Here is a 23,311-nt window from a genome sequence, read left to right as displayed (position 1 = left end):
AAACGTATGGGCTAGTAGAGACCACGTGACGGGTTTTCATACGGCGGGACCTTGCATCGAACCTTGTCCGCGCTGTTCAGCCACAGTTAACATAAATAAAAACCAAAACTCTACACTCTGTTGGAAAGATTTCTTTTGTTTGTCATTTGCTAAGCTCACTGTCATGGAAGTTCGCCGGTAATATAAAGTTTTTCACTTTTAGAACGTTTGCTTGGAATTCGTGACACATATGTTTTGGGGCTTTAGAGTTGGCCTGAAATACGCTATTCATGGAAGATTGTGATGCGGTTTTCATTATACAACTGCGAGACATCTTGGCCTGACCATTACTGGTTTCTATTAGTTTTGGTTCTAGCACGTCGGCAGAAAGTCTCTCTGGATGTTATTTGATAGCAAATTTTGCCGTTACCAGACCGCATCAAAGTATAAAATTTGATGTGAAAATCTCAAACATGTTTTGCAGCATGTCCTGAACTCACGTGAAGTGTGAGCACAGTTGAAAAGATACTATGGTTTATTTAAGTTTTGTCTCTTTCGTAGCAAACTATTAACCTTCTGCCGGTCCTGCTACCGGCAGGACTTGGGGCGGTCCGGTGGCAGAGGCGAGAGCGGCGCCGGTCTTCACACGGCAGGGCCGGGGTTCAAATCCCATCCAGACCGCCTCCCCGTACGTAAGGCTGACTATTTTTCTACGGGTAAAATCAAGTAACAGAAAGCCAGAAATGGCAGGCCGAGACCTCTCGAGGTTGTAGTGCCAATGAAGAAGAAGAAGAAGGAAGGTCCTGCTACCGCTCTTATACTCGTAAGAACCTAGCTTCTAATCGCATCCAAGCCGTTCTCATCTTAGCAAGAACTGGCTATGACGGCTACGTGGCATCGAAAAGTCTTCTCTCACTCTTCTTCGGTTGTACAACCTCGAGTGGTCTTGGTCTACCATAACTGACTTCCTTTCCGTGGCTTTTCAGGATTCCGACAGGATTCGATAGGCAGTTCTGGCATGAAACGCTCCGAGAAGTCTAGCCAGCAATAATGTTTTGTGTGTATTTTTATTTAAAAAAAGGCATGAAAATGGTTCCTATGTAAATATATAAGCATTCTCGTCGTTGTATTCTGTAGCGGGAGGAATATAAATTTACAAAAAAAATAGGCTAAATTTTGGAACCATTTCCCGATAAAAACTCATAATGCGCATGAATGAAATTGTTTCAAATTTAATCACTCAGAATAAATGAATGGATTTCGATTTTTAATGCTTAAAACCAAACCGCATAAAGTATTATTACATTTTCAGCTGTTTTTTAAAATAATAAAGAAAACAAAAAAAACCAAAACTGTAGTTCACTTGGGCTTGTAAATCTTGGGAGCTGTCATTTCCAGAAAGTCAGCTGTGGTTGACGTTGCCTGAAGGGACCACCACCTGTTCCGTGATGGTTTGCTATATAAACGAGAAAGGTGCCCGTTCATGGTGTTAGTTGCAAACAATCGTTCAAAGTACGCTACCCTGCCGTTGCAGTGTGAGTGCGTGTTGTGAGTGTGTGAGGTCAACAAAATTAAGTGTTCAGCTGGTAAGAGCGAGAGCAATACCCTTGTAGACGAGTTTCTTTGTTTTAAGCAACAGTGGGTGGATGGTCAGAAAGCTAGGAATTTTACCATACCACCCAGGAAGAAGCGACAATCTTGACGGTGGTTTATCGTGTTGGTGCTTACCAGATACCAGTAACTTCTCGTAGGTTTCGTGTAAATATTGCAGTGTTGTGTCGTGTTTTTGTCTCTGCCAGTCGATCGCCCTCCCTCCCCCCACCCCATTGGGTTTGTTTGTGTTGCGCAGCTAAATACGCATTTTCAAATCCTTCCCTGTTGCTCGGTGTCTGGACCATAAGCGTTGTTAGGAAGGGCGTTCGGAATTTGGTGTAAATTTCTCAATTCTCAACTTTCGCCCAATCGCTTTCGCTTTTAATTAGCGGCACTGATTGGGGTGGCTCGAGACGGTACTTCAACCGATCAACCGATCAAAAACATTGTCCGAAAGCACAAAAGGAGATGCGTAGCTTCTACTACCCCCTCTGGTTCATGCCTTATATGGAAATTGCAGTGAATCGCGCAGCCATGGACGTACTCCATTGTCTCTGTTTCGTTCCCATGGTAACGAGACAACTGCGACTCGAACCCGGAAGAAGTGTTGTGCAGACCACCACCTACCACCACAATGCTGGTGTTGCTAAACATCGGCTCCGTATCTTCTCGATGCAAGTTGTGCAGGGTTGCACAGATGACACATTTTCCAAAAGCACGCACGCACGCACCCTGCGAAAATTTGTGTTGCCCCGCCACGGCGTCCCCCCCCCCAACACAATGTAACATTTAAAAATAAACCTACTTTCGATGTTGTAATCGTGGCTCCGAATCCGCGCTCATAATTGCAACACCAGCAACCAAAGCAAACGGTCGAATGGGTCCGTTGGTGGGCACTGTTACCTTTTCCCAACGCAACGGCACCACAGGCACAAATAAAAGTTTTCGGTCGAGTCGGAACGAACTCCACACCAAAACTCTCTCCGAGCTGTAATATAAGTTATGTAATGCAAAAGTAAAGTAATGCAGTTTGTTTTTAGCTTTGTAGGACATCCTGGCCCGCACGTTGCGTTGCGCCGCGGGTTTTACGAAGTTGCGAGACCGCTTTTCATACATTATTAATCGGTTACTAGCAACATGTTACATTGGAGTTGGTTGTAACGTAAACTGGTTATCACTGTGCGTTTCTGCACCCTCACCTAATGGTTTGTAACCGTTTTTTTTTTGGGGTTTTATTTTTAGGAGGCCCCCCGAACACCCGAAATCAAACGCCAGCTTCCGTAGCCTATCGCCAGAGGGGGAATAATTGCATTTACCACCAGCATGCCAGACAATACCGGGTAGGTGTATACGTTGTGCTGTTTAACGTTCACTTCCTACAAACGGAACTTCAAATCCTAATTTCGAATGCAATTGTTTGCGGCCTGCCCCACGTGCTCCCAGTCGTGACGCCCGGATGAAGAAGGAGGAAATCCCGATCGGCGAGGATGACAAAAAGCGGATCGTCGATGTGGTGGCACAGCTGATGAAGGACGCGAATCTGAATGCGGAAAATGCGAGCGCGATCGGGTTCGTAATGCCGGCCACCGACGGTGAGCCGGAAAAGTTTGTCCACCTGTCCGACCTGGAACGTTCGCTGGAGGATATGGCGCTGGTGCACGAAATTGCTATCAACGATAAGTTTCAGCTGAAACCGCCGAAGCCCGATATGCCCGTGTACACGGTGCAGCAAACGGTCCGGGACGCGTACTGGGATCTGTTGCGGGCGGAGCTTACCCAAACGCCGCCCGTCTACACGATGGTCATACAGCTGCTGCTGGACATTAAGCAAACGTTCATCTCGCTGCTGCGGGGCAACAATGACAATGCGCTCAGCGCGATCATGGTGGTGCTGAACGAGAACAGTGTGCGCCAGCTGGCGGACGAGCATGGTAGTGCGGTGCTGGAGCACAATGCACAGTTCATCATGAAAATCATGGGTATGGCGTGCTGTCCGGCACGGGACGCGGAGATCGCGGCCCTCAAGCGTGAAACCGAACCGATCAAGCAGCTGCGCGGCATAATGGAGGTGCTGGACCGGATGAAGCTGGACATGGCGAACTTTGTGCTGGCCACGACCCGTGCCCAGTTCGTGCAGTACTCCGTCGAGTACGAGCGTAAAAAGTTTGCCGAGCTGCAGGCAGTCTGTGGCAATAACTTCCCGGCCACCATGGAGTGGCTCAAGCGCTACAACCCTGCAACGAAGGCGGACAAGCCGGGCGAGGGGGAGGAAGCTGCTGGTGGTGGTGGTGCGCCGGCCCGTACGGTTCGGCTGCGTGATGTGCAGCTGCCGGACTATTACATTGATGCGTACCAAGAATTTTTGCAGCCCGAATCGAACCACCCCTTCCCGGAGCTGCTCAAGCTGGACCAGGAGCGTATGGTGGAGCTGCGGGAGACGGCGTTGCGGCTGAGTACCTGCGCCACCGTGATGCAGCTAACGTGTGCCGCCGTACCGTCGCTCGCCAACCATTCGAAGCGCCGCAGCGATCTGGCCGCCAAGCTGACCATCCTGAGCGCGGATTACCCGGGCAAGGTGGTGCTGAAGGAACTGCTCGAAAGCCTCTGGATGCAGGTGCTGGTTAGCATTGCCGGGGACGGTGCCAACCAATCGACGGCCGGTGGGGATGATGCCACCGTTACGGAGGACACGAAGCTTGCGCTCAAGACACAGATCCTTAGCATCGAACCGAACATGTCCGTGTACGACATTGTCTGGCGCAAGCTGATGCTGTACATGAAGTCGTTCGTGATGGCGGAACGGGAGGAAAGCGCCTCCTATCCGGTCATCTTCCGCGACTACTGTGAGGCAACGGTTGAGCTGGTGCGCCAGTTCAAGCGGATCGTAACACACAACCTGGAGGTGTACGGCAACTTTTACATGCAATCGATGCAGGATTGTTAACTGTATTTGCCGGCCGACCAAACGCTTTTCACGTGTATTATTATGATTATTATTACTATTCTGCCTAAACATTTTGCTTTATCATAACACGCTGGTGAGTGATGCGAGGAATGCGCTCCGGCCTTACTACGACGGGGCCATGCTTCCCACGTTCGCCTATTTAGTTTACGTACCTTCGTAGCATTGGATTTCAAATAAATCATTACTACTGTTGCGGTGTACTAGTCGCACTGCCGTGTGTTGCTAACCCACCCCACTCCCCCTATACCCATTCCTCCCTTTTCCCTTGTAATTAGGACTAACGGATGCACACAACCCACACATACCTCGCCGGTACGCGTGCTGTACGGTGGTGTGCATGCGTCGTATGCAGAAGAATCTGTTGTTGTGATCAAACTTTATCAGTAAAATAAAACGATACGTTTATTGTAAAAAAAAAATTCTAAAACGGTGTGTTTCGCTTGATCCGCTTCCTTGGCCCAACCGCAGGTATTGGCACCTTCAGACATTCGACCTGGTCGAACAATATCGCAGTGAGCATGAACAAGATCTAAATCACTGTTCTTCGGTAGTGTAGTTAGATCTTAGCCGGACCTCAGCTATATCTCGTCGGTAGGCGAATCACCTGCGTCCTACTGCCAGCCTGCTGCAGGCTTCACACAAACTTTTTCAACATGACATGCGCCTGTGAAGATCATGTTCCTCTTTCTTTCCTGCCATCCACATTACCTACTTCCTATGGAGCACCTCTAAAAACCAAGGCCTAGTAGTGTCCAGGAAACATGGTCTCCGGCTGCATCCGATCTCCCACAGGTCTGACTTCACTTGATTCAGCCAACGAGCTCCCGGTGCTCCTCCTACGCCTCGTGCTCCTGGTTGGTCATGAGTCATCGCGTGCCTTAAGCAGGCTTTGGAAAACCCTCAGGATGTTTGCATTGCCAAACAGCTCAGCTAGCTCGTGGCTCATTCTCCTTCTCCACACACAAAAGATTGGTGTCTTCCACTGGCCGTATCGTCAACCAATACTCTGCTTCCGAGTCGTGCTCTTTGACGGTCAGAGCCTCCAGGTACTTTGCCTTCAGCGCATTGATCCTCAATCCAATCCTCAATATTGGCCTCGCATTTTAGTCAGCGGTACGCCTCGCACAGCGTCGCAGATGTCAATGTCATCCGCGAAGCCAAGAAATTGGTGAGACTGGGTTAAAATCGTGCCTGCGCTTCGCAAGACACCTTCCAGAGCGGCATTGAGCAGTAAACAGGAGAGTCCGTCCCCTTGTCCCAGTCCCTGCACTGTGTGCACTGCAAACCGTCCATAATAGCTCTCCAAAGGCCGAGCCAGCTTCGCAGGGAAACCGTACTCTGCTGTATGATGTTCCATAGCTCGGTCCGATCTATGGTATTGTAGGCTGCCTTGAAGTCGATGAACAGGTGGTGCGTGGGGATCTGATCCTCTCGGGGCACTTCTGGAGGTGAAGAGTCGGTCGGTCGTGGAGGTCTCTCCAACAAATTCAGCTTGTATGCAGGACAGGATCATGTAGGTAGCATTGAAGGCTGTGATGGCTCGGAAGATAGTACAGTTCATCCTGTCTCCTTTTTTGTACACTGGGTGAATCACACCCAGCTTCCACTCCGCCGGAAGTTCTTCCTGGTCTCATATCCTGACAATCAGCATGATCGCGACAAACCTCTCCGGGACCATCTTGGTCAGTTCTGTCACCAGCCGACTAGTGGGATTTCAGCTGTTTGATGGGGCGGTCAGGTGGCCGAGACGACAGTGGCGCCAGTCTTCACTCGGCAGGACCGGGGTTCAAATTCCAGCCAGACGTTCATCGTACGCAGGGCTCGTACGCTGGCTGTTGTAGTGCTGTTCTCCTCTGCTTTCTGCGCCTGGTTCATTGTCTCCTGCATCTGTTCTCGTTCAGATGTCTGTTGAAGTGCAACTTCCATCTGTCGATCACCTCTCGATCGTCCGACAGGATATCTTCCTCTGCATGGAAGTAACACCGCTTTGTATCGCATTCAGCATCCTGTAAAACTTGCGTGTTTCCCCCGATAGATATAGCTGCCCCAAAGAGTCGCGTCTGCTGCCTGCACAGTCAGCTAGTGCTCGCCTGCAATCATCATCAAATCATTCCTTCCTCTGGTTACGTCTCATGTGGCCAACCGTTCACTCGGTCCTGGTGCTAATTGGCTTGCTTCACCAGGGTCCGTTAAGGGACATCGCCTCGGTAGTGGTGTCCTCCGGCAATGCCTCCCCAAGCGCAAACGCGATAGCGAAATCCCTCGTCACATCAGCTTGCATCAGGCGATCGTTTTGAGTCTTCGGGTAGCCTGACCATAACCAAGAAATGGCGTGAATCGACGTTTGCTACTCTGCAGGTCCGTACGTCGATAATATCTGAGAAGTGTCTTCTATCGATCCTTCCGGATCGTGGTCAATCTGGAGTGATCTCTAGGTGCATATTCCCTATACGTAGCAAATGGAAACGGCAAAGTTCTCAACAAGAGTACAAAACACTATAGAGTAAAGCCAACATCTTGTGTCGATTCTGAAAAAGCTGATCGTATTGAAAACAATTGTGTGTCAATAATTATAGATACATTATCCTCATCATTATCCTAACTAGGTGGCGGCCCGATGGTATCTTGGCCGTTCCCCCATAGTGGGGACTTCTATCCTGAAGCGAAGTGGTGCCACCATTTCGCCGACTCGTTTCGCCTGGGTACCTATCCTGCTAGCTGGTAAGCCTCTTGGTTAGTTCCAGTGCACAAAAAGGGAGACAAACCCAATGCCCAATGCGAGCTTCGCAACTCTTCTCGCTGCTGCCTCGAATTACCTCAGCACTGCTCAACACGGATTCGTCCCCAATTCGTTGGTGGAATTTGTCAGCCTATGCCACAGAACCATCGACTCCGGCTCCCAGGGGGACGCATTGCTAACTGCTCGCCAAGCTCCAGGTGTTGGGTACGTCCGTCCAATTGGTGACTTGGAAGCGTTCATATCTCGCCGGCCGATCATACTGTGTGAAAATGGGACCCCATATGTCACGTCGTATTCCTGCTTCTTCAGGGAGCAACCTCGGACTCTCGCTGGAAGCCACCTACTGTTTGCTGATGATGCAAAGCTATTCCTGCCGATCCGAGAAACTCCGCTTTCAAACTACACTCTGTTCATTCGAGTCCTGGTGTTCCAGAGAATGGTCTTGAATTGTGCGTTAAAAAGTGTGTTGTCATAACGCTCACGAGAAAGCGCTGTCCTCTGGTGTACGACTACACCTGAGACGGTTCTACCATTGTCCGCAAAAGCTGTGTTTTTGCGTGTGTGTTCAATGAAGGGGTTGCTTAGGCAACTGCACGGACCCAGTCTCCATCAAGACGCTCTACTGCTCCTTGGTTCGATCGGTGCTGGAATATGCCTCCATTGAATGGGAATCCGTCCAGCGCAAATTCACCCGGTTCGCTTTGCGCTTCTGGACAGCTCGTAGTGGACTACGACGCTCGCTGTGCGCTTTTGGGCATCGAGTCGTTGAACCAAAGATTATTTGTTGCGGGACTTTTGGACTCCCCAACACTACTCTCTGGGCTCAACTTGTACGTCCCAACCTGGTCGCTTTCCCCTAAGGACACTGCTTAACATATAGGATCGCCCGTTCTCCGTATGTGCCGTGAATATAACTGTATAAGTAATCGTCACCAAGCGGACATGCCACCAGGTGCCCTTTTAAATTGTATTCGAATCGTCCGTCCTTCTAACTGTTAAGTCTTTTAGCAATAAGGGCATCAAGGAAGCCCTGCGTCACCCGTTGAATGTTGGGTAGTGAGCTCGAGAGCTGCCGGGAAGCCTCGCCTCAATAAAATGAGGGCTCTGAGCGCGCTCTTCGATGTCAAAAAGGTAGCTCCGCACTCTTTGGCCTCTTCGCGCTCTTCGACCTCAGTGAGTGCGGCGCTATCGGGAGGCCTCACCTCGCACGCGTTGGTGAGTAGCGGTCTTCTCCACTTTAAAAAGAGCTACCTGACCCAACACTAGCTGTAACCCGCGACTGGAGGCTCTTTTTTAACATATCATTCGGACGATTCCAACGTCGGACATAACCGAGCCTTTCCTGAGTTTGATTGTGTTGACTGGAGTCATGTAGTTGCGATCTGCACCGTGATACTCGAACATGTACAGCGTTGATTGGCCATTTCTTGGGACGGCCATTTTATTGGGTAGCAATCAAGAAAAAGCCGTGTAAATTCAAAACCTTAAACCAAGAAATCATTCATTTAGAGCATTTATCAGTGATGTCAGTGATCAGCGCTCCGCATTAAGGGTGTAAGGGTGTGTGTGAGGGCCTCGCTGGTAGTTGTCCGTGAGATAGGTCCTCCTCGGCAATACATTATAATACATCGAGCACCTCAGTGTCTCGATTTGGGGGCCACACATAAAAAAAAACAAATTTGTTTGGCTTTCACATTGCTACTCTTCTCCAAGTTTACCAGATTACCACCTCCGTCCGGTCGCGAGGAGATCTCTTATTGGTCTTATTGGCATGCGGTTCAACCGTCAAAACCTTTCGTTAAATGTTTTATACTTCAAATTATGCATTTACACACTAGCAAAAACACACCTACCTACTCTACCACATCAACTAACTAAGCAGCCACAGGTTACTTTGACTACCGGACGGCGAACGAACGGCGAACGCAACGTTAGCCCTTTGCAGAATTTGTACAGGGATGTTTCTCCAATTGCTTTATCCTATTTCTGCCAACCTAAAAGCTTATATTCAAGGAACATAACTGTATAGTTTTAGAGAGAATTTAACGATTTAAAAAAAATTAAATGACAGCAACAAACACATCAATCACCCAACAATGTACTTTATCTCAAGGCGTACGCCATCATGCTTGTCTCAATACAGCTAATATCACACTACGTCGATCCCGTTGGAGGGGCCCGCTGGTGATGTTAGACGCTCCATGCGTGCATCGAACAGATGCTTGTGCTCTGGCCGAACAAATCGTCGCATTGCTGAAACAAAATTTCAAGAAAAAAACTCACCATTAATCCATTAACAAAGACAAGATGGCGCAGAGAACGGCGCCGGTCTTCATACGGCAGGATCGGGGTCTCTAAATCGCATCCGTGCCGTTCCGCCATGAAGTGAAGAAAGACTAGTCTAGCAAGCCAGCAATGTCAACCACTTACCCTTCAACAGGTACAACAAATGTGGCTGACGGAAACAATCGCAAATCCGATCGATGTACTGCTGAATGTCGTGATTTTTGCTGTAGATCGCTATCGCCTGGAGGAATGTTTTGTAGTCATCGGCATTCAGCGAACATTTCACTTCGCGCAGTAAATCGACCCGATTGGCTGGCGCTACCCGTTCCCCATCGACGTTTGCCCTATCGCCCGTTAAATCCGGCTCTAGCTTCAAGGACAGCTGGTCCAACTGTTGCGTGGTAGAGGTTGGTTCATTCTCCGAATCAGCACCACCACTGCTCGCCGGTTCGGTTTTTATCGTTTTGTTCGGTACGAGTACAATTTTCCGCTTTTTCCGCGATATCTGATCCGCTTCCGCGAGTCGTGCATCGACACTTTCCTTTCGCTCGCGCTTGTATATCGTAACCATACCGCTGCTGCTGCTGCTGCTGCTGCTGGATGCCTCCGGATCATTCTTGACCGTGTTGGAGTGCGGATCGTACTCGAGCTTAACACCGCACACATCACGCACCTGAGACGGTACGCTAAATTTAGCCATTTGGCGAAAAAAGCGAACCATCTCGCCGACCATCGTGCCAAAGTTGGGAACAGCAGCCCGTTCCGCTTCCCGCAGATGGCCGTGTATCCAGGCGGAAAGCTGCGACTGCTGGCGGGGATTCTGGAACCGTGAATCGCACAGCAGTATCGCACCGAAATCATCCTTGTGGCGGATAACGCGCCCGATCGCCTGATTAACGGCACGCGACGCTTCCAGCGAGTACCAATCGTTTCCGGTGATGAGCTCATTTTCCCGCGTCCGGTTCGCATCGAGATATTGCTTCTTCAGCAGCACCCGGGGATCCATCATCGGTGGAAACGGGAGCCCAGTAATCATGACCGCCCGCCCATTGTCATCGGCAAAATCTAACCCCTCGGACACCTTGCCGCGACACACCGCCATAAAGATGGCACCCCGGCTGCCCGGTTCGCGCACCTTCGCGTAGTACTCGGCCATTGTCGCCAGGAACGTGTCCTTTCCGCGCGGCTCAACAAAGATCGGCTTGATGCGGTTAATCTGCGCCCAGATGCCGGTCGCCTGCCAATCTTCCGAGCATTTGTGCAGCAGCGGGTAGGACGGAAAGAATATGAGCAGCCCGCCCGGTATGATCGGGCAGAGGGACAATGCGGTGCGGCCGAGCGATGAGATGTAGTCCGGGTTCGAACGGTTCTTGAAGCTCGAGTTTAGCTCCATCCGGTCCGGGCCGTGCGATATCACCTTCACGTACACCTGGCTCCGGTCGATGATGTGCGGATTCTCCAGGCTTACCTCGACCGGCATGTTAAGCTCGCTGATTAGCGGTTTGAGCGGTGCCAGCGTACCGCTGGTAAGTATGATGCTGCGCGCGCCACTGTCCAGCAGCTGGCGCATACCGAACCCCGGATTGAAGCACCAAAAGTTAATCACCTTCGAGTTGGATTTTGTGGCCGGTGTTTTAACGTTCTGCTTCGTGGCCGTCCAACCGTCCGCCCGCTTCACGTTCGCTTTGGTCGGCTGTTTCGCTTCCTCCAGCTCGATATGCACGCGGAAACATTTCTCGACCGACTGGGAATACTCCGACCCGCTGCCGGCAAACACTATCTCGAGAAAGTTGGCTAGCGCTTGCAGGCCCATACCGCGGCGTACGAAATTGTTCGACATGGTCGTGGTGAGGTAGGCGATCAGCGAGTTGAGCAGTTGCAGAATAACGTTCACATTGCCAAACTTTATCTGCAAAAAAGGGTGGGGGGAAATGAAACCGTATATAACTTATTTACTCGTTCGGCGGATTTCGTACACACACTTACGTTCGCTTTCTCGAGCAGCTCAAACACGAACGTGCCCGGTTGGGTGATACCGCCCTGCGAGAACGGTACCGGTATGTCATCGACCGCCTTCTCGACGTTAAGCAAAATTTCCTTCAACAGCACCAAATCATCCAGCGTAAAGTCGTACGGTTTGTCCTCGTCCATTGCGCCCGCACCGCCCGCATCCATTAGCGCCTTTATAATGGTGGACGCGTCCTCGATCGCCACCGCAATCTCGGACGACCGCAGCTGAACCGAACCGATCTCCTCGCACATCTTCTCCACATTGTGCGCTTCGTCCAGTATGATGACACTGTTCTGCAGCGTTAGCCCGTTCGATTTGCGTGCCTTCGGATCGAGCAAATAGTTGTACGGCATAAAGATGACGTCCGCCTGCTCTACCAGCTCCTTGGACAGGTAGTACGGGCAGGCCTTCATCTTCCTCCCAACCGTCACGAGATCTTCGATGTCCAGCACCCGCACCGCTGTCACGTCCGGACGATCTTTCGCATGCTCGACGCGGTTGTAAAATGTACAGCGGCGTGTTTTTGTCTCCTCCCGGCACAGTGTCGTCTTGATGGTGTTGTTCTCCTGCTTGGAAATTTCTCCATGGATGCATAGCTGGTCCCGGGAACCGAGTATGATGGCCCGCACGTCCTGGTAGCTAGTGTTTTTAAGCTCCTGCATCGCTTGGGACAGCTGCGAGTGGGTGCGGGAGGAGTAGATGATTTTTATCTTTGCATGCCGATGAATTTCATGCAGGGCGAGCGCTTGCTCCGGATCGAGCTTAGTGTTCTTGGCGTTGCTCAGCTCGGGCAGATGCAGATGTGCGGTGCTTTGCTGGAACTGCACCTGGAACGAGTTGAAAGGGAAGGTAGAACCGGGTTTTTTTCTTACCAAATCACACATTTACAGGAATGTTCCTGTTACTGTACGCTGCTACTACCTTTGCCTTCATGTACATCAACCACGCGAGGGACGAACACAGCAGGCTGAGCGTTTTACCCGTGCCGGTCGGCGATTCGAGCACGCCATTACTTTTGTTCTGCAGACACTCAATCACTTTGGCCATGTAATTTTTCTGCAACTGATACGGCTCGAACGGAAAGTTCACCGGCACGCCGTTTATTATGAATTCCGGCATGGTTTCCTTTCCTTCCTACTAAAATGCTTCTAATCACCATACGCTACGTATCTTAGAAATAGAGCTACTTGATTAAGCGTTCAACGCTGTACAGCGGGAAGAGGAATGATTTTAGTAAAGTGAATAAATTTAACACTGTACACAGTTTAGCTATCGAAAGGAATCTATTTGTCGAATCGCGCTCTTTTCTGTGACAGCTTGACGTATTGACATTTGTTTTGTTTACAGTTCGTACCTTGCCCCAATTAACAATTCACCGCACAGGCTGTAAAAGCGCTTTTAAAGAGCGTTTAATCAGCTTAGGTGTCATGTTTCCTTACTACAAGGCTTAATAAACTGCTGTCGTGCCGGTTTTGTGAAGTTTATTGTAAAGCTGCAAGTAAAGCAACCGACAAGCCAACAAAAATGGAGGATTTTTACAGTAACATGTTGTTCTTGGCTTTACGACATTCGTCATCATGCCAGCGATCTAATGGGCTACTTGATTTACTGATACCACGTAGCTGGATCCTATCTCACTATGGGGGAACGCTCTGGATGGGATTCGATACCCAATCCTGGCGAGAGGAGGCCAGCTATCGCCGTGGCCACCGAATTAAACAAAATTATGTATTAATTTTTTTAAAGCTGCATTTCGAAACCTAGCGCATGTATTTTGTATCGATTTGGTTTGATTTACGGACAAACCTGATTGAGGCAGGATCGGCTAATTCTTCGGTTCTTATTGAGGCAGCGTCATTGGATGTAGTTTGTATGGTTTAAATTCGTGATCCAGTCACAGTATCTTACCACGAGCTTTCAGAAGGCCTCAAGCTACTATGAGGCCGATTCGGCAAAGGTTCGATGGTCGAGGCAGTAGCGGCGCCGTGCTTCACACAGCAGGACTAGATATCAAATGCCGTCTGGAACGTCTCCCTGACTATCTACTTAGAAATCCAGGCACAAATCAAGTCAAGTTGTAGAGCCAAATTTGGTAGATGGAGATGCTCTTACGAATAATCGTTGCTTCATAAATGGTGAGTATAAGGGCTCCGCGTCCCAGGAGCCATCGCTAGTCCGACCCTCATTTCTTCGAGGTGCCAGTTAGGAAGCCCACTGTAATGGTATCTCTACCTGTACCTGTCGGCCCACCAGATATCGGCCAGAGTACGCAGTTCAAGCGAATGAGCGTTGACTCGAGGACTGGACTGTAACCCCGTTATATACCGTTCCCGGTGGATTTGAGTTGAGCATCTTTTCATGTTCTTGTGGCTTGCGACAGGTCGATGAAGTGACATGCAGGTCTGAACGGCTGATTCGAGTTGGTCTTCGAGATGTGGAAACCATGATGTTTTAGTCTCAGGAAAAGCGACCTTGTTGAGGTTACTCCCGTTCCCCTAGCATCGAACCGGCGTAGCGAGGAAACTGATATTCGTGGACTGTCATGAATTTGCAGATGATCGTCGGGGAATTTCATGGTGGAGGTTCTTTGTGAATGCAGGCCCCTTGTGAGCTCGGAGTACCCTACCTTCCTGCTCGCGGACTATTTATCCCATCAAAGGACAGGAAGGACACTAGGACATGGTTTCTGGTCCTTAACGCCAAACACCTCTAACCCAAGAATCTAGGCGTATCGTCCGGACCATTCTTTCATTGTATACGGTTATAGTTTCAATGTGAAGTAAGGTATATACAGGGAATCCCGTAAGCCAGTAAGGTGATCAATACTGAAACTGAAAAATCCAAAGCCTCAGAAGCAATATTCTTCAGCCCTATCTGCAGTGTGTTCGATTTGGTATAAAATAAAAACCTCTTCGTTTTAGATGGACATGCTGGGCATGGCATTATTAAAAGGACTTGCTACTACAAACACATTGTTCTTTGTAATGAAATTTTGAAAGAAAAAAAGGTAAGTAATCATACTCAAAGAATACATGACGAAAGAAAGATTATCCTTCCTATCCTAAGTATCCTAAGTGGATAACCGATCAATCCCACAATGTAGTGGCCATTTTGAACCCGAAACCTCGCGACGCGTCTAGTGCTATAATTCCGGACCACAGCAAACGAGCGATTGGCTTAGTTCTATTCCAGCAGCCTTTTCTTTCGGTCGTCTCTTGTTCGTGACGTCCTTGGCGACTTTTGTTTGATTTTGTTCTATTGATACTGTTCTATTGTAAGTGCAAATGTAGAAGAATGTGCAGTGCATCGTAAGCTAGCATTATTGCCTCCATCACATCCGCTAGCTGGCTGGAACTCGAGCTAGACAAAGGATCAATGCAGCAGCGACACGCGGTTAGAGTATACCGATCGGTCGGCTTATTTCGTATGAGTGAGTAGTACTACAGCAGCGGCACGTGTTTTTGCACAAAACAAAATGGAGGCTAATGTCTTGTATTGATCCCACTTGCCGCAGGTATGAGGATTGTGGTAGCGCTGATTATACTTGTAGCACACGTAGAGTACGCTCTACTGGCCAAGAGCCCGTCCAAATCATGTGGGTCGCATGAATTCCAGTGCGATAATGGGGCATGCATACCAGCTGCCGGACATTGCAACGACAGTCAGGACTGTGCCGATGGAAGCGACGAATCTGGATGTGGTAAGTCGGTGTTAGTGGCTGTGTGCTCGTACTGTTTCAGCTAACCGGGCCTTCATGCGTCGCTACAGATTATTTCCTCTGCAAGGAACCGTTCTGGTATCGGTGCAGACACGAAACCACCTGCATCAGTGGGTCTAGTCGGTGCGATAAACAAAAGGACTGTCTGGAGGGCGACGATGAGGAAAACTGTGAAAACTACGAGGTACCGCACAAAGCGCCAGTGTGCAGCAAAGCGGAGTTCACCTGCACGGATAAGGCCTGCATCCCGGCCGATCTGGTGTGCGACGGTATCCAGCACTGTCTGGATGGGTCCGACGAAACGATTGGCTGTATCGACATTGCGGCCAAATGTAAAGGCTTCCTGTGTCGCAACAAACACTGTCTCAAGTCTAGCAGCTGGGTGTGCGACGGTCAGGACGATTGTGGCGACGGGTCGGACGAGGAGCACTGCCTGCACGAATGCACGCTGGAGCATGGGAAGTTCGAGTGCCACAACAACCACACCTGCATAGACGTGGCGCAGGTGTGTAACGGAGCGGACGACTGTGGTGATGGCAGCGACGAAAGTCCGAGCTGTAAATCGGATGCTTGCAAAGCGCTCAAATGTGCACCGCAAACCTGCAAAGTGATGCCGGACGGCAAGGCGGTATGTTTGTGCGGCGTTGGCTTCAAGTTCGACACCGCGACGGGCCAGTGTCAGGATGTGAACGAATGCAAACGGTATGGACTGTGCTCGCAGGGATGCATCAACACACCGGGCTCCTTCCGGTGCACGTGCATCGATCAGTTTAACCTAATGCGCGACGGACGAACGTGCGAACTCTCGTCCGGCACCGAAGCGTTGATGCTGTACACCACCCAGAAGTCCGTCGGCGCAATGTACCTGACGTCGATGCACCAGTACTACGTCGCGAAAGAGCTGTCGCAGGTGATCGGAGTGTCGTACGACGGCCTGCACGTCTACTGGACCGACATCTCACACAAAACGGAAGCCATCGAACGCTCGCTGGAGGATGGGAGCGATCGGCAGCTGCTGCTGACGGCGGGACTCATTTCGCCCGAGGATCTGGCGCTCGACTGGCTAACCGGCAACATATACTTCAGTGACAGCGGGCAGATGCACATTGCCGTGTGCTCGAGCGATGGTTACCACTGCAAAGCCATCATCCAGGACCAGCTGCACAAACCGCGTGGACTGGCGCTTCTGCCCCAGAACGGTACCATCTTCTTCAGCGACTGGGGCAACAATGCCATGATCGGCAAGGCCCGGATGGATGGCAGCGAGCAGACGGTCGTGGTCAAGGCCGGCATTCACTGGCCCAACGGGTTGACGCTAGACTGGCCCAACGAGCGATTGTACTGGATCGATGCGAAGCTGAAGCGCATCGAGAGCATGCACTTTGACGGCAGCGATCGTGTCGTGGTGTTGTCCGACGTCTTGAAGCATCCGTTTTCGATAGCCGTGTTTAACGATCATCTGTACTGGTCGGATTGGGACACGAAGAGCATTCAGTCGTGCGATAAATTCACCGGCAAGATGCGCCAAACCCTGGTGCGCGATCGTATGATTTTCGGTAAGTTGTGGGTGCGATTCTGATGGAACGCATCGCTCACCTCCTCCTCTCTTCACAGATGTGCACGTGTATCACTCCAGCATTCAGCCTAAAGTCAGCCACGCCTGTGCCAACCACACCTGCTCCCATCTGTGCCTGTTGACGTCCAATGCAACCTACGCTTGTGCCTGCCCGCAAGGCATGGAGCTGCACCGGGATAAGCACAGCTGTGTGAATAATGCCAAACGACAGGACATTCTGCTTGGCATCGGCAACTACCTAGTGACGCTGAAGCATCATCCGTTCGGGCGCCACGAAACCGGCAGAGGCGAACAGCTGTTTCCGACCATTAGTCGGATGGCGTTCAACAGTATCAACGGCGAGGTGTTCATCGCCGACAACGTGCAGCAGGCGATCTTTACGGTGGATTTGGCGTCGCTCCGCACCAGACGTATCGTTTCGGACGGCATCGGAATGATCTCAGCACTGGCTTTTGACTATCTAAGCAACACGCTGTACTGGGCGGATGCCGAATGGTCTACTATTGTGATATATAGCTTGCAGACCCACCATCGATCGATCGTTCAGCACTACCTGGGCGATGATGCGCCGATAGCGCTGGCCCTCGTACCGGAGATCGGCAAAATGTTTATTGCGCTGCGTTCCAGCACCGGCCATACGCACATCGACCGGCAGGACATGACGGGACGCGGACCGCACGCCCACGTCATCGAGGACAGGCTCGGCAGCAACGGTACGATCGCCTTCGTGGTCGATCACGACCTGCGTGCCATTTTCTGGAGCGACATGGGCACCAATCGGATCGAAATCACCAGCTACGAAGGTGACACACGCCATCTGTTCCGCGAGTATCTACGCCAACCGGTATCGGTGGCCATCATTGGCAACGAGCTGTTCTGGACGTGCTACGGTTCCCAGCGGCTGTACTGGTCGGACAAGCATAACGTCGGCGCAACGAAGCGCATTATCGTTCAGATGCCGCCGAACACGACGCTCCCGGAGGTCATACCGATCGCGGCCACCCAGCCCATCAAACGGCACGACCATCCGTGTCTGAAGAGTAATGGCGGATGTTCGCACATCTGCGTGTCCGCCGGACTGTACTCGAGTGCCTGCGTATGTCCAACGGGAATGGTGTTCAATTCCTCGCTCAGCAAAGTATGTGTCAATGCCTCGGATTGCGAGTTTCGGTGCGAGTCGGGCGAGTGTCTGAGGATGAAGCAGCGCTGCAACGGACACGTCGACTGTAAGGACCAGTCGGATGAGCAGAACTGTGATCCCGGCAAGGCGCGAATCGCGGCCAGCTGCAAGTGGAATGAGTTCCGGTGCGCTGACGGTAGCAAGTGTATCCCGACGGAACGGCGTTGCGACAAGCACCACGATTGTGTGGATCTTTCCGACGAAGCGAACTGTGCCAGCTACGATCGGGTCTCCAAATGCACCGAGTACCAGTTTACCTGTGCGGACGGATTCTGCATCGACGCGACCGGTCGGTGCGATGGTGTGTCGGACTGTGCGGATGGGTCGGACGAGGTGGGCTGTACGCAGCTGTCGAACAAACAGGAACAGGCCGTCACTTGTGCGTACGGCATGTTCCACTGCAACAGCGGCCAGTGTATTCCGGCCAGCTGGGAGTGCGACGGTAGTCCAGACTGTAAGGATGCGTCCGACGAGCATGAGACGTGCCATCCCGCCAAGCCCGAATGTCACCAAGGATACTTCCGGTGTGCGTTCGGGTATTGCATCAAAGAGTCCGTGCTGTGTGATGGAAACGATGACTGTGGAGACGGCTCGGACGAGGAGAACTGTCACGATGGCGGTGCACGGGAAGGCCAGTGTCTGGAAGGAGACTACACCAACTCGACGGTGTTTCATTGCGACAAGTCTAACACGTGTCTCGATATCGCCGTACGTTGCAATGGGACTGCCGAGTGTCCTCACGGTGAGGATGAGACGGCTTGTACGAATTGTGGCTTACGTGATTTCCAGTGCGCCGACGGTCAATGCATTCGGCTGGAATGGCGCTGCGATAAGGACGTCGACTGTAACGACGGTTCGGACGAGCTCAACTGTACCAGCGATAGTGCGCGGGCATCCGATACCTCTCACTCGACCGATTGCGGCAAGGACACCTTCGAGTGTAAGCCAGGTGAATGCATCAAAATGTCCTCACTGTGCGACGGCAAACGCGACTGCTCGAACGGACACGACGAGGATGGCAACTGTCCGTCGGCCTGCCTTGGAGGTCTCGGACCGTGCGCCCAAATCTGCCAGAAATCACCGAGCGGTTCTATCTGCGACTGTCTGGATGGGTACGAGCTGGCAGGCGATAAGAAGAACTGTGTGGACCTGAACGAGTGTGACGCAGGGAAACCGTGTGCTCAGATTTGCACCAACATCAAGGGCTCCTACCGGTGCTCCTGTCACGAAGGCTTCATGCTCCGGTCGGACAAGACATCCTGCAAAGCTATCGGCGCGCCCCAGTACGTCCTGTACACAAAGTTCGATCAGGTGCGAAAGCTCACCGTTAGCCCGCCGCAAATCGAAACCTTGCTGCAGGCAAACGACAGCCGGATCACCACCATGGACATGGACATTCGCCAGCAGAAGCTCTACTTCGCCACAGAGAACAGTGCCGCACTGTACGAGCTGAACCTGAAAACGAACGTCACCCGTGTGCAGACGGGCGTGGGCACACCGGACAAGGTGACCGTCGACTGGGTCGCTTCGAACGTGTACTTCGTCGATGTCGCAGAGCCCTCCATCAAGGTGTGCAACTTCGAGCGAGAGGCGTGCGCCCGGGTCGTCTCGTTCACGCAGCGTAACTTCGTGAAGGCACTTGCGCTCGATCCGGTGAACAAGTACATGTTTTACTCGCTGCTGTACTCGTGGATCTTCCAGGTGCCTCACTCGATCGTATTCAGAGCCAAGCTCGACGGTACGCTCCAGGAAGTCGTCACCAAGCAATCGGGACTCGTGTCCGCCATCGCTGTGGATCCTCAGAGTCAGCTGCTTTACTACACCGAGCTGAGCGGCAACACTCTGTGTCGCGTCAACTACCTCGGCCAGCATCTGACGGTGCTCGCCCGCGACCAACCGCACGTGCTGAACCATCCGCTGCAGATAAGCGTGTTTGAGAATCAGGCACTGATTGTAAACCGAGGCTCGGCTACGATAGGACAGTGTCAGCTGTTTGCCGGCTATAAGTGTGATCGTTTCAATGTGAATGTACCCCCGTCGAAGCAGGTACTGCTGGTTCAGGAATCTCGACAACCACTCACAAAGAACTGGTGCGACAGCAGGTGGATCAACTGCACCCATCTTTGCATACCGGAAGATTCTAAGGGCCGATGTGTGTGCGAGAATGGGCTCGAAATACGCGAAGGCGACCGGTGTCCCGAGCCGAAGGACAGAAGCCGAGCGATGACACCCTTACGGGTGGCCGACGAGTCCCTGGCAGAACATCGCGAAAGCGAAGAACACAGCTCCACGGGGAGCTTCCTCTATTTTATGTTATACGCTGTATTAATTGTAGCAATCGGTGGGGTAGGATTTTATGTTTACTGGCAGCGGTTCAACCACAAGTTCGATGTCGGCATACACTTCAACAACACCGAGCTGAGCACGGTGGACATTTCCGACGTCGAGCTGCACAAGACGGCGCCCAACATGCTCAGCTTCCAGGGGAATCCGGCGAAAGGTGATGGCAGCGATGGTGCGCCCAGCTGCCACGAAGACTTCGAGAACGACAGCTACACCCAGAACAACACGATACCGGCCTCCGATACTGGATATTACAATTGTGATGATGATATGAACGATCGGTTGATAGTGTAACGAAACGAAGGGGCAACCAATAACGAAACAGCGTTTTAGCCTTCCGAGAGCTTCGAGTGAAGTGTTGAAGTGGCATTAGAAAACTCATCGAGCAATCAATATGTATTAGTTGATTGGATAAGCACCGTAAATATGTTATGGAATAAAATAACAAAATAAAATACACTTCTCTACAACAAGCTACCTGTGCTAGTTATTGGGGTGCCCGGCATGTTCATGATCCTCTCAAGAAAGATATTCGCAGATATTCCATAAAAATTCAAATGCTGCTATAAATATTGCTAAAATTCTTGTAATAACGTCTAGGAGTGGGGTGGTCCGGTGGCCGAAGCGATAACGGTGCCCATCTTCACACGGTAGGACCGGGGTTCAAATCCCATCCAGCCCGCTTCCCCGTACGCAGAGCTGACTACTTTTCTACGGGTAAAATTAAGTCACAGAAAGCCAGAAATGGCAGCCCGAGACCTCTCGAGTTTGTAGTAGTGCCAAGGAGGAAGAAGAAGAACTTATAGCGTTGGCGATGATGATCGATTGTTATCTAGATTTTCTGAAATTCAAGTTAATCTAGCTTGATTTTACTTTTCATTGAATTTAATTTATTTTCTTAAAAAAATGGTCAATTTTTGATTGTTTTTGGCGTCGCTTCAACATTGTGCGAAAGTGAGAAATAGCATCAGTTTCGTACATGGCATTCAGCTGTCGCATTACTGCCACGTCTGGATGATGTTTGCACACATAGGAGGAAACAGTGTCCCAAGCATTCAACACGTTCCGAATGTCCTCGGTTGATTGTGGATTCGATTTCACTACTGCTTCTGCAGACACGGGCTCCTTGTTGACAACTTTAGGCATATCTATGCTGCATTCTTTGATGGATGGATCCTCCAGATATTCCGTCAGAAGTTCTTCGATGTCATTGCTATCTATGGCCAGTCCTAATCTATTGCCCAGTGCAATAAGTTCATGCACCGTTGGTTCTGCGGTGTCACTCGTCGCAGCAGCGTCGGAACATTCCATCCATTCCACTCCTTTCCAAAGCTTCTTCCATGCCGATCTTAATGTACTTGCCGTAACTCCGGCCCATGCTTTGCCTATCAGCTTGGCGCACGTAACGATATGAAAGTGATGCTTCCAAAACACTTCCAACGAAAGACATGTGCCTTCGATGATGTTAAAACAGTGCTCAAAAAGTTCCTTGAGGTAACGCTTTTTGAAGCTGCCCATTACTTGCTGGTCCAACGGTTGAAGAAACGGAGCTGTGTTGGGAGGAAGGTACTGGATCCTGATGAAATTAAACTCTTGAGGTATCAGCTCTGCCCGATGTTCGGAATGAAGCAGAGCATTATCCAGAACAAGTAAAGCATGGAGTGGTAGGTTGTTTGCCATCAAATAGGTTTTCACGCTAGGACCAAAGGTATGTTTCAGCCAGTCAACGAATATATCTTGCGTTACAGCAACCTGTTTATTAGATCGCCACACCACATCTGACGGAGTTTTTTGCACCTTGTTAGATATGAGGGTCCTTGGAGTATCTGAATGATATACGAGCAGCGGTTTGAGTCTCAAATCGCCACTAGCATTGGCACAAAACAGTAGTGTTAAACGGTCTTTGAGTGGCTGGTGTTCTTGAAGAGTGTTTGACGTCCTGTTTGGCAGTTTGCGCCACAACAAGCAAGTTTCCTCACAGTTGAACATCTGCTGAGGTAAATACAGTTCGGTACACACTAAGCTCTTAAATAGCCTGATGAAATCGTTGGCAGGTTTTTGGTCCACGTTGACAGCTGGGGCAGGCCGAATAAGATTATGTATTCCAGTTCGTTGTTTAAACCTTTCGAACCAATCATTGCTGGGTTGGAAGGTTTCCGGTTGCTTTCCAGCTGATGTTGAAGGTACTATGTCCTTTACGATGTCGTTGAAAATTTGCTTTGCCTTCTCGCAGATGGTGTACTTTGTAATGTTGCCGCCGCGCATGAGTGTTCGGTTGATCCAGATGAGAAGCAATCTTTCAACATTATCACTAACTTGCGATTGAACCTCACACAATTGTCTTGGTGTTGCTTTTGAAGTAATGGTAGATGTCAGTGTCTGCTTATCTTTAGCTATGGTGCGAACAGCTGGAGTAGACCGTGTGTACTCGCGGGATAGATCAACCACGGTTGCAGCTTTCTCTTTTCTTTCGATTATCTGCTTTTGAACTTTCGCGGCTTGGAACTTTCCCTTCGGCATGTTGACTGCCCGAATGATAACACTAAACTGAACGCTTGTTCATGCAATCAACGTAACTACTCGTCAATATACAGACACACATTCGCACAACGCATACCATTATACGAGTAGTGTAGTACTTGCTGACTTGAAAAGTTCCTGTTGCAAATTGCCCGAGGACTTTGACCGTGATGACCCAACCAAGACCTCGATCACGACATCTGCCGAGAAAATCTTCAAAGGTGATCCTGCACTGTGGGAAGCTACTTACCTGATATAACTCAAGTCATTAACACGGCAGGACCGGGGTTCAAATCCCACCCGGATCGGACCGTTCCCCGGTAGTGAGGACTGACTATCCAAGGTCGTTAGGCCTTATTACCTGCGAAGAATTTCCAAGGGTAGGATGAGGAAACCGAAC

At 50.6% G+C, this 23,311-nt stretch overlaps 4 protein-coding genes across 8 annotated transcripts; 2 read left to right on the top strand and 2 right to left on the bottom strand.

Annotated features, from left to right (window-relative positions):
• Positions 1-1,436: 1,436 nt before the first annotated feature.
• On the top strand, positions 1,437-4,964 carry LOC118506168 (T-complex protein 11-like protein 1). 5 transcript variants are annotated; one of them, XM_036042970.1, is made up of 4 exons: positions 1,463-1,565; positions 2,613-2,742; positions 2,815-2,912; positions 3,016-4,956. In XM_036042970.1, the coding sequence occupies exons 3-4, from the start codon at positions 2,896-2,898 to the stop codon at positions 4,514-4,516; spliced, it is 1,518 nt and encodes a 505-aa protein (XP_035898863.1). In that variant the 5' UTR covers positions 1,463-1,565; positions 2,613-2,742; positions 2,815-2,895; the 3' UTR covers positions 4,517-4,956. The 5 variants fall into 5 exon arrangements, with proteins under 5 accessions (XP_035898835.1, XP_035898863.1, XP_035898843.1 ...); XM_036042950.1 differs by having other exon boundaries at positions 2,613-2,751; XM_036042977.1 differs by lacking the exon at positions 1,463-1,565 and adding an exon at positions 1,572-1,726 and having other exon boundaries at positions 2,613-2,751.
• Positions 4,965-8,682: 3,718 nt separating this feature from the next.
• On the bottom strand, positions 8,683-12,885 carry LOC118506047 (regulator of telomere elongation helicase 1 homolog). Its single transcript, XM_036042682.1, has 4 exons — positions 12,496-12,885; positions 11,550-12,401; positions 9,708-11,472; positions 8,683-9,530 (listed from the first exon to the last, which is right to left on the bottom strand). Exons 1-4 carry the CDS (start codon positions 12,691-12,693, stop codon positions 9,427-9,429), a joined length of 2,919 nt encoding a protein of 972 aa, XP_035898575.1. The 5' UTR covers positions 12,694-12,885; the 3' UTR covers positions 8,683-9,426.
• Positions 12,886-14,735: 1,850 nt separating this feature from the next.
• LOC118505960 (putative vitellogenin receptor) lies at positions 14,736-20,868 on the top strand. The gene is made up of 4 exons (XM_036042498.1): positions 14,736-15,004; positions 15,089-15,274; positions 15,343-16,848; positions 16,907-20,868. The coding sequence occupies exons 1-4, from the start codon at positions 14,950-14,952 to the stop codon at positions 20,683-20,685; spliced, it is 5,526 nt and encodes a 1,841-aa protein (XP_035898391.1). The 5' UTR covers positions 14,736-14,949; the 3' UTR covers positions 20,686-20,868.
• A 396-nt stretch (positions 20,869-21,264) lies between these two features.
• LOC118506141 (tigger transposable element-derived protein 1-like) lies at positions 21,265-23,165 on the bottom strand. Its single transcript, XM_036042892.1, has one exon. The coding sequence runs from the start codon at positions 22,909-22,911 to the stop codon at positions 21,277-21,279; it is 1,635 nt and encodes a 544-aa protein (XP_035898785.1). The 5' UTR covers positions 22,912-23,165; the 3' UTR covers positions 21,265-21,276.
• Between the last annotated feature and the right edge of the window lie 146 nt (positions 23,166-23,311).

The sequence above is a fragment of the Anopheles stephensi genome, chromosome X (assembly GCF_013141755.1).
Source record: "Anopheles stephensi strain Indian chromosome X, UCI_ANSTEP_V1.0, whole genome shotgun sequence".
Classification (NCBI taxonomy): Eukaryota; Metazoa; Arthropoda; class Insecta; order Diptera; family Culicidae; genus Anopheles; species Anopheles stephensi.
Note: the sequence above shows the minus strand (reverse complement) of the source record. Positions and strands in the feature narration are given on the sequence as shown.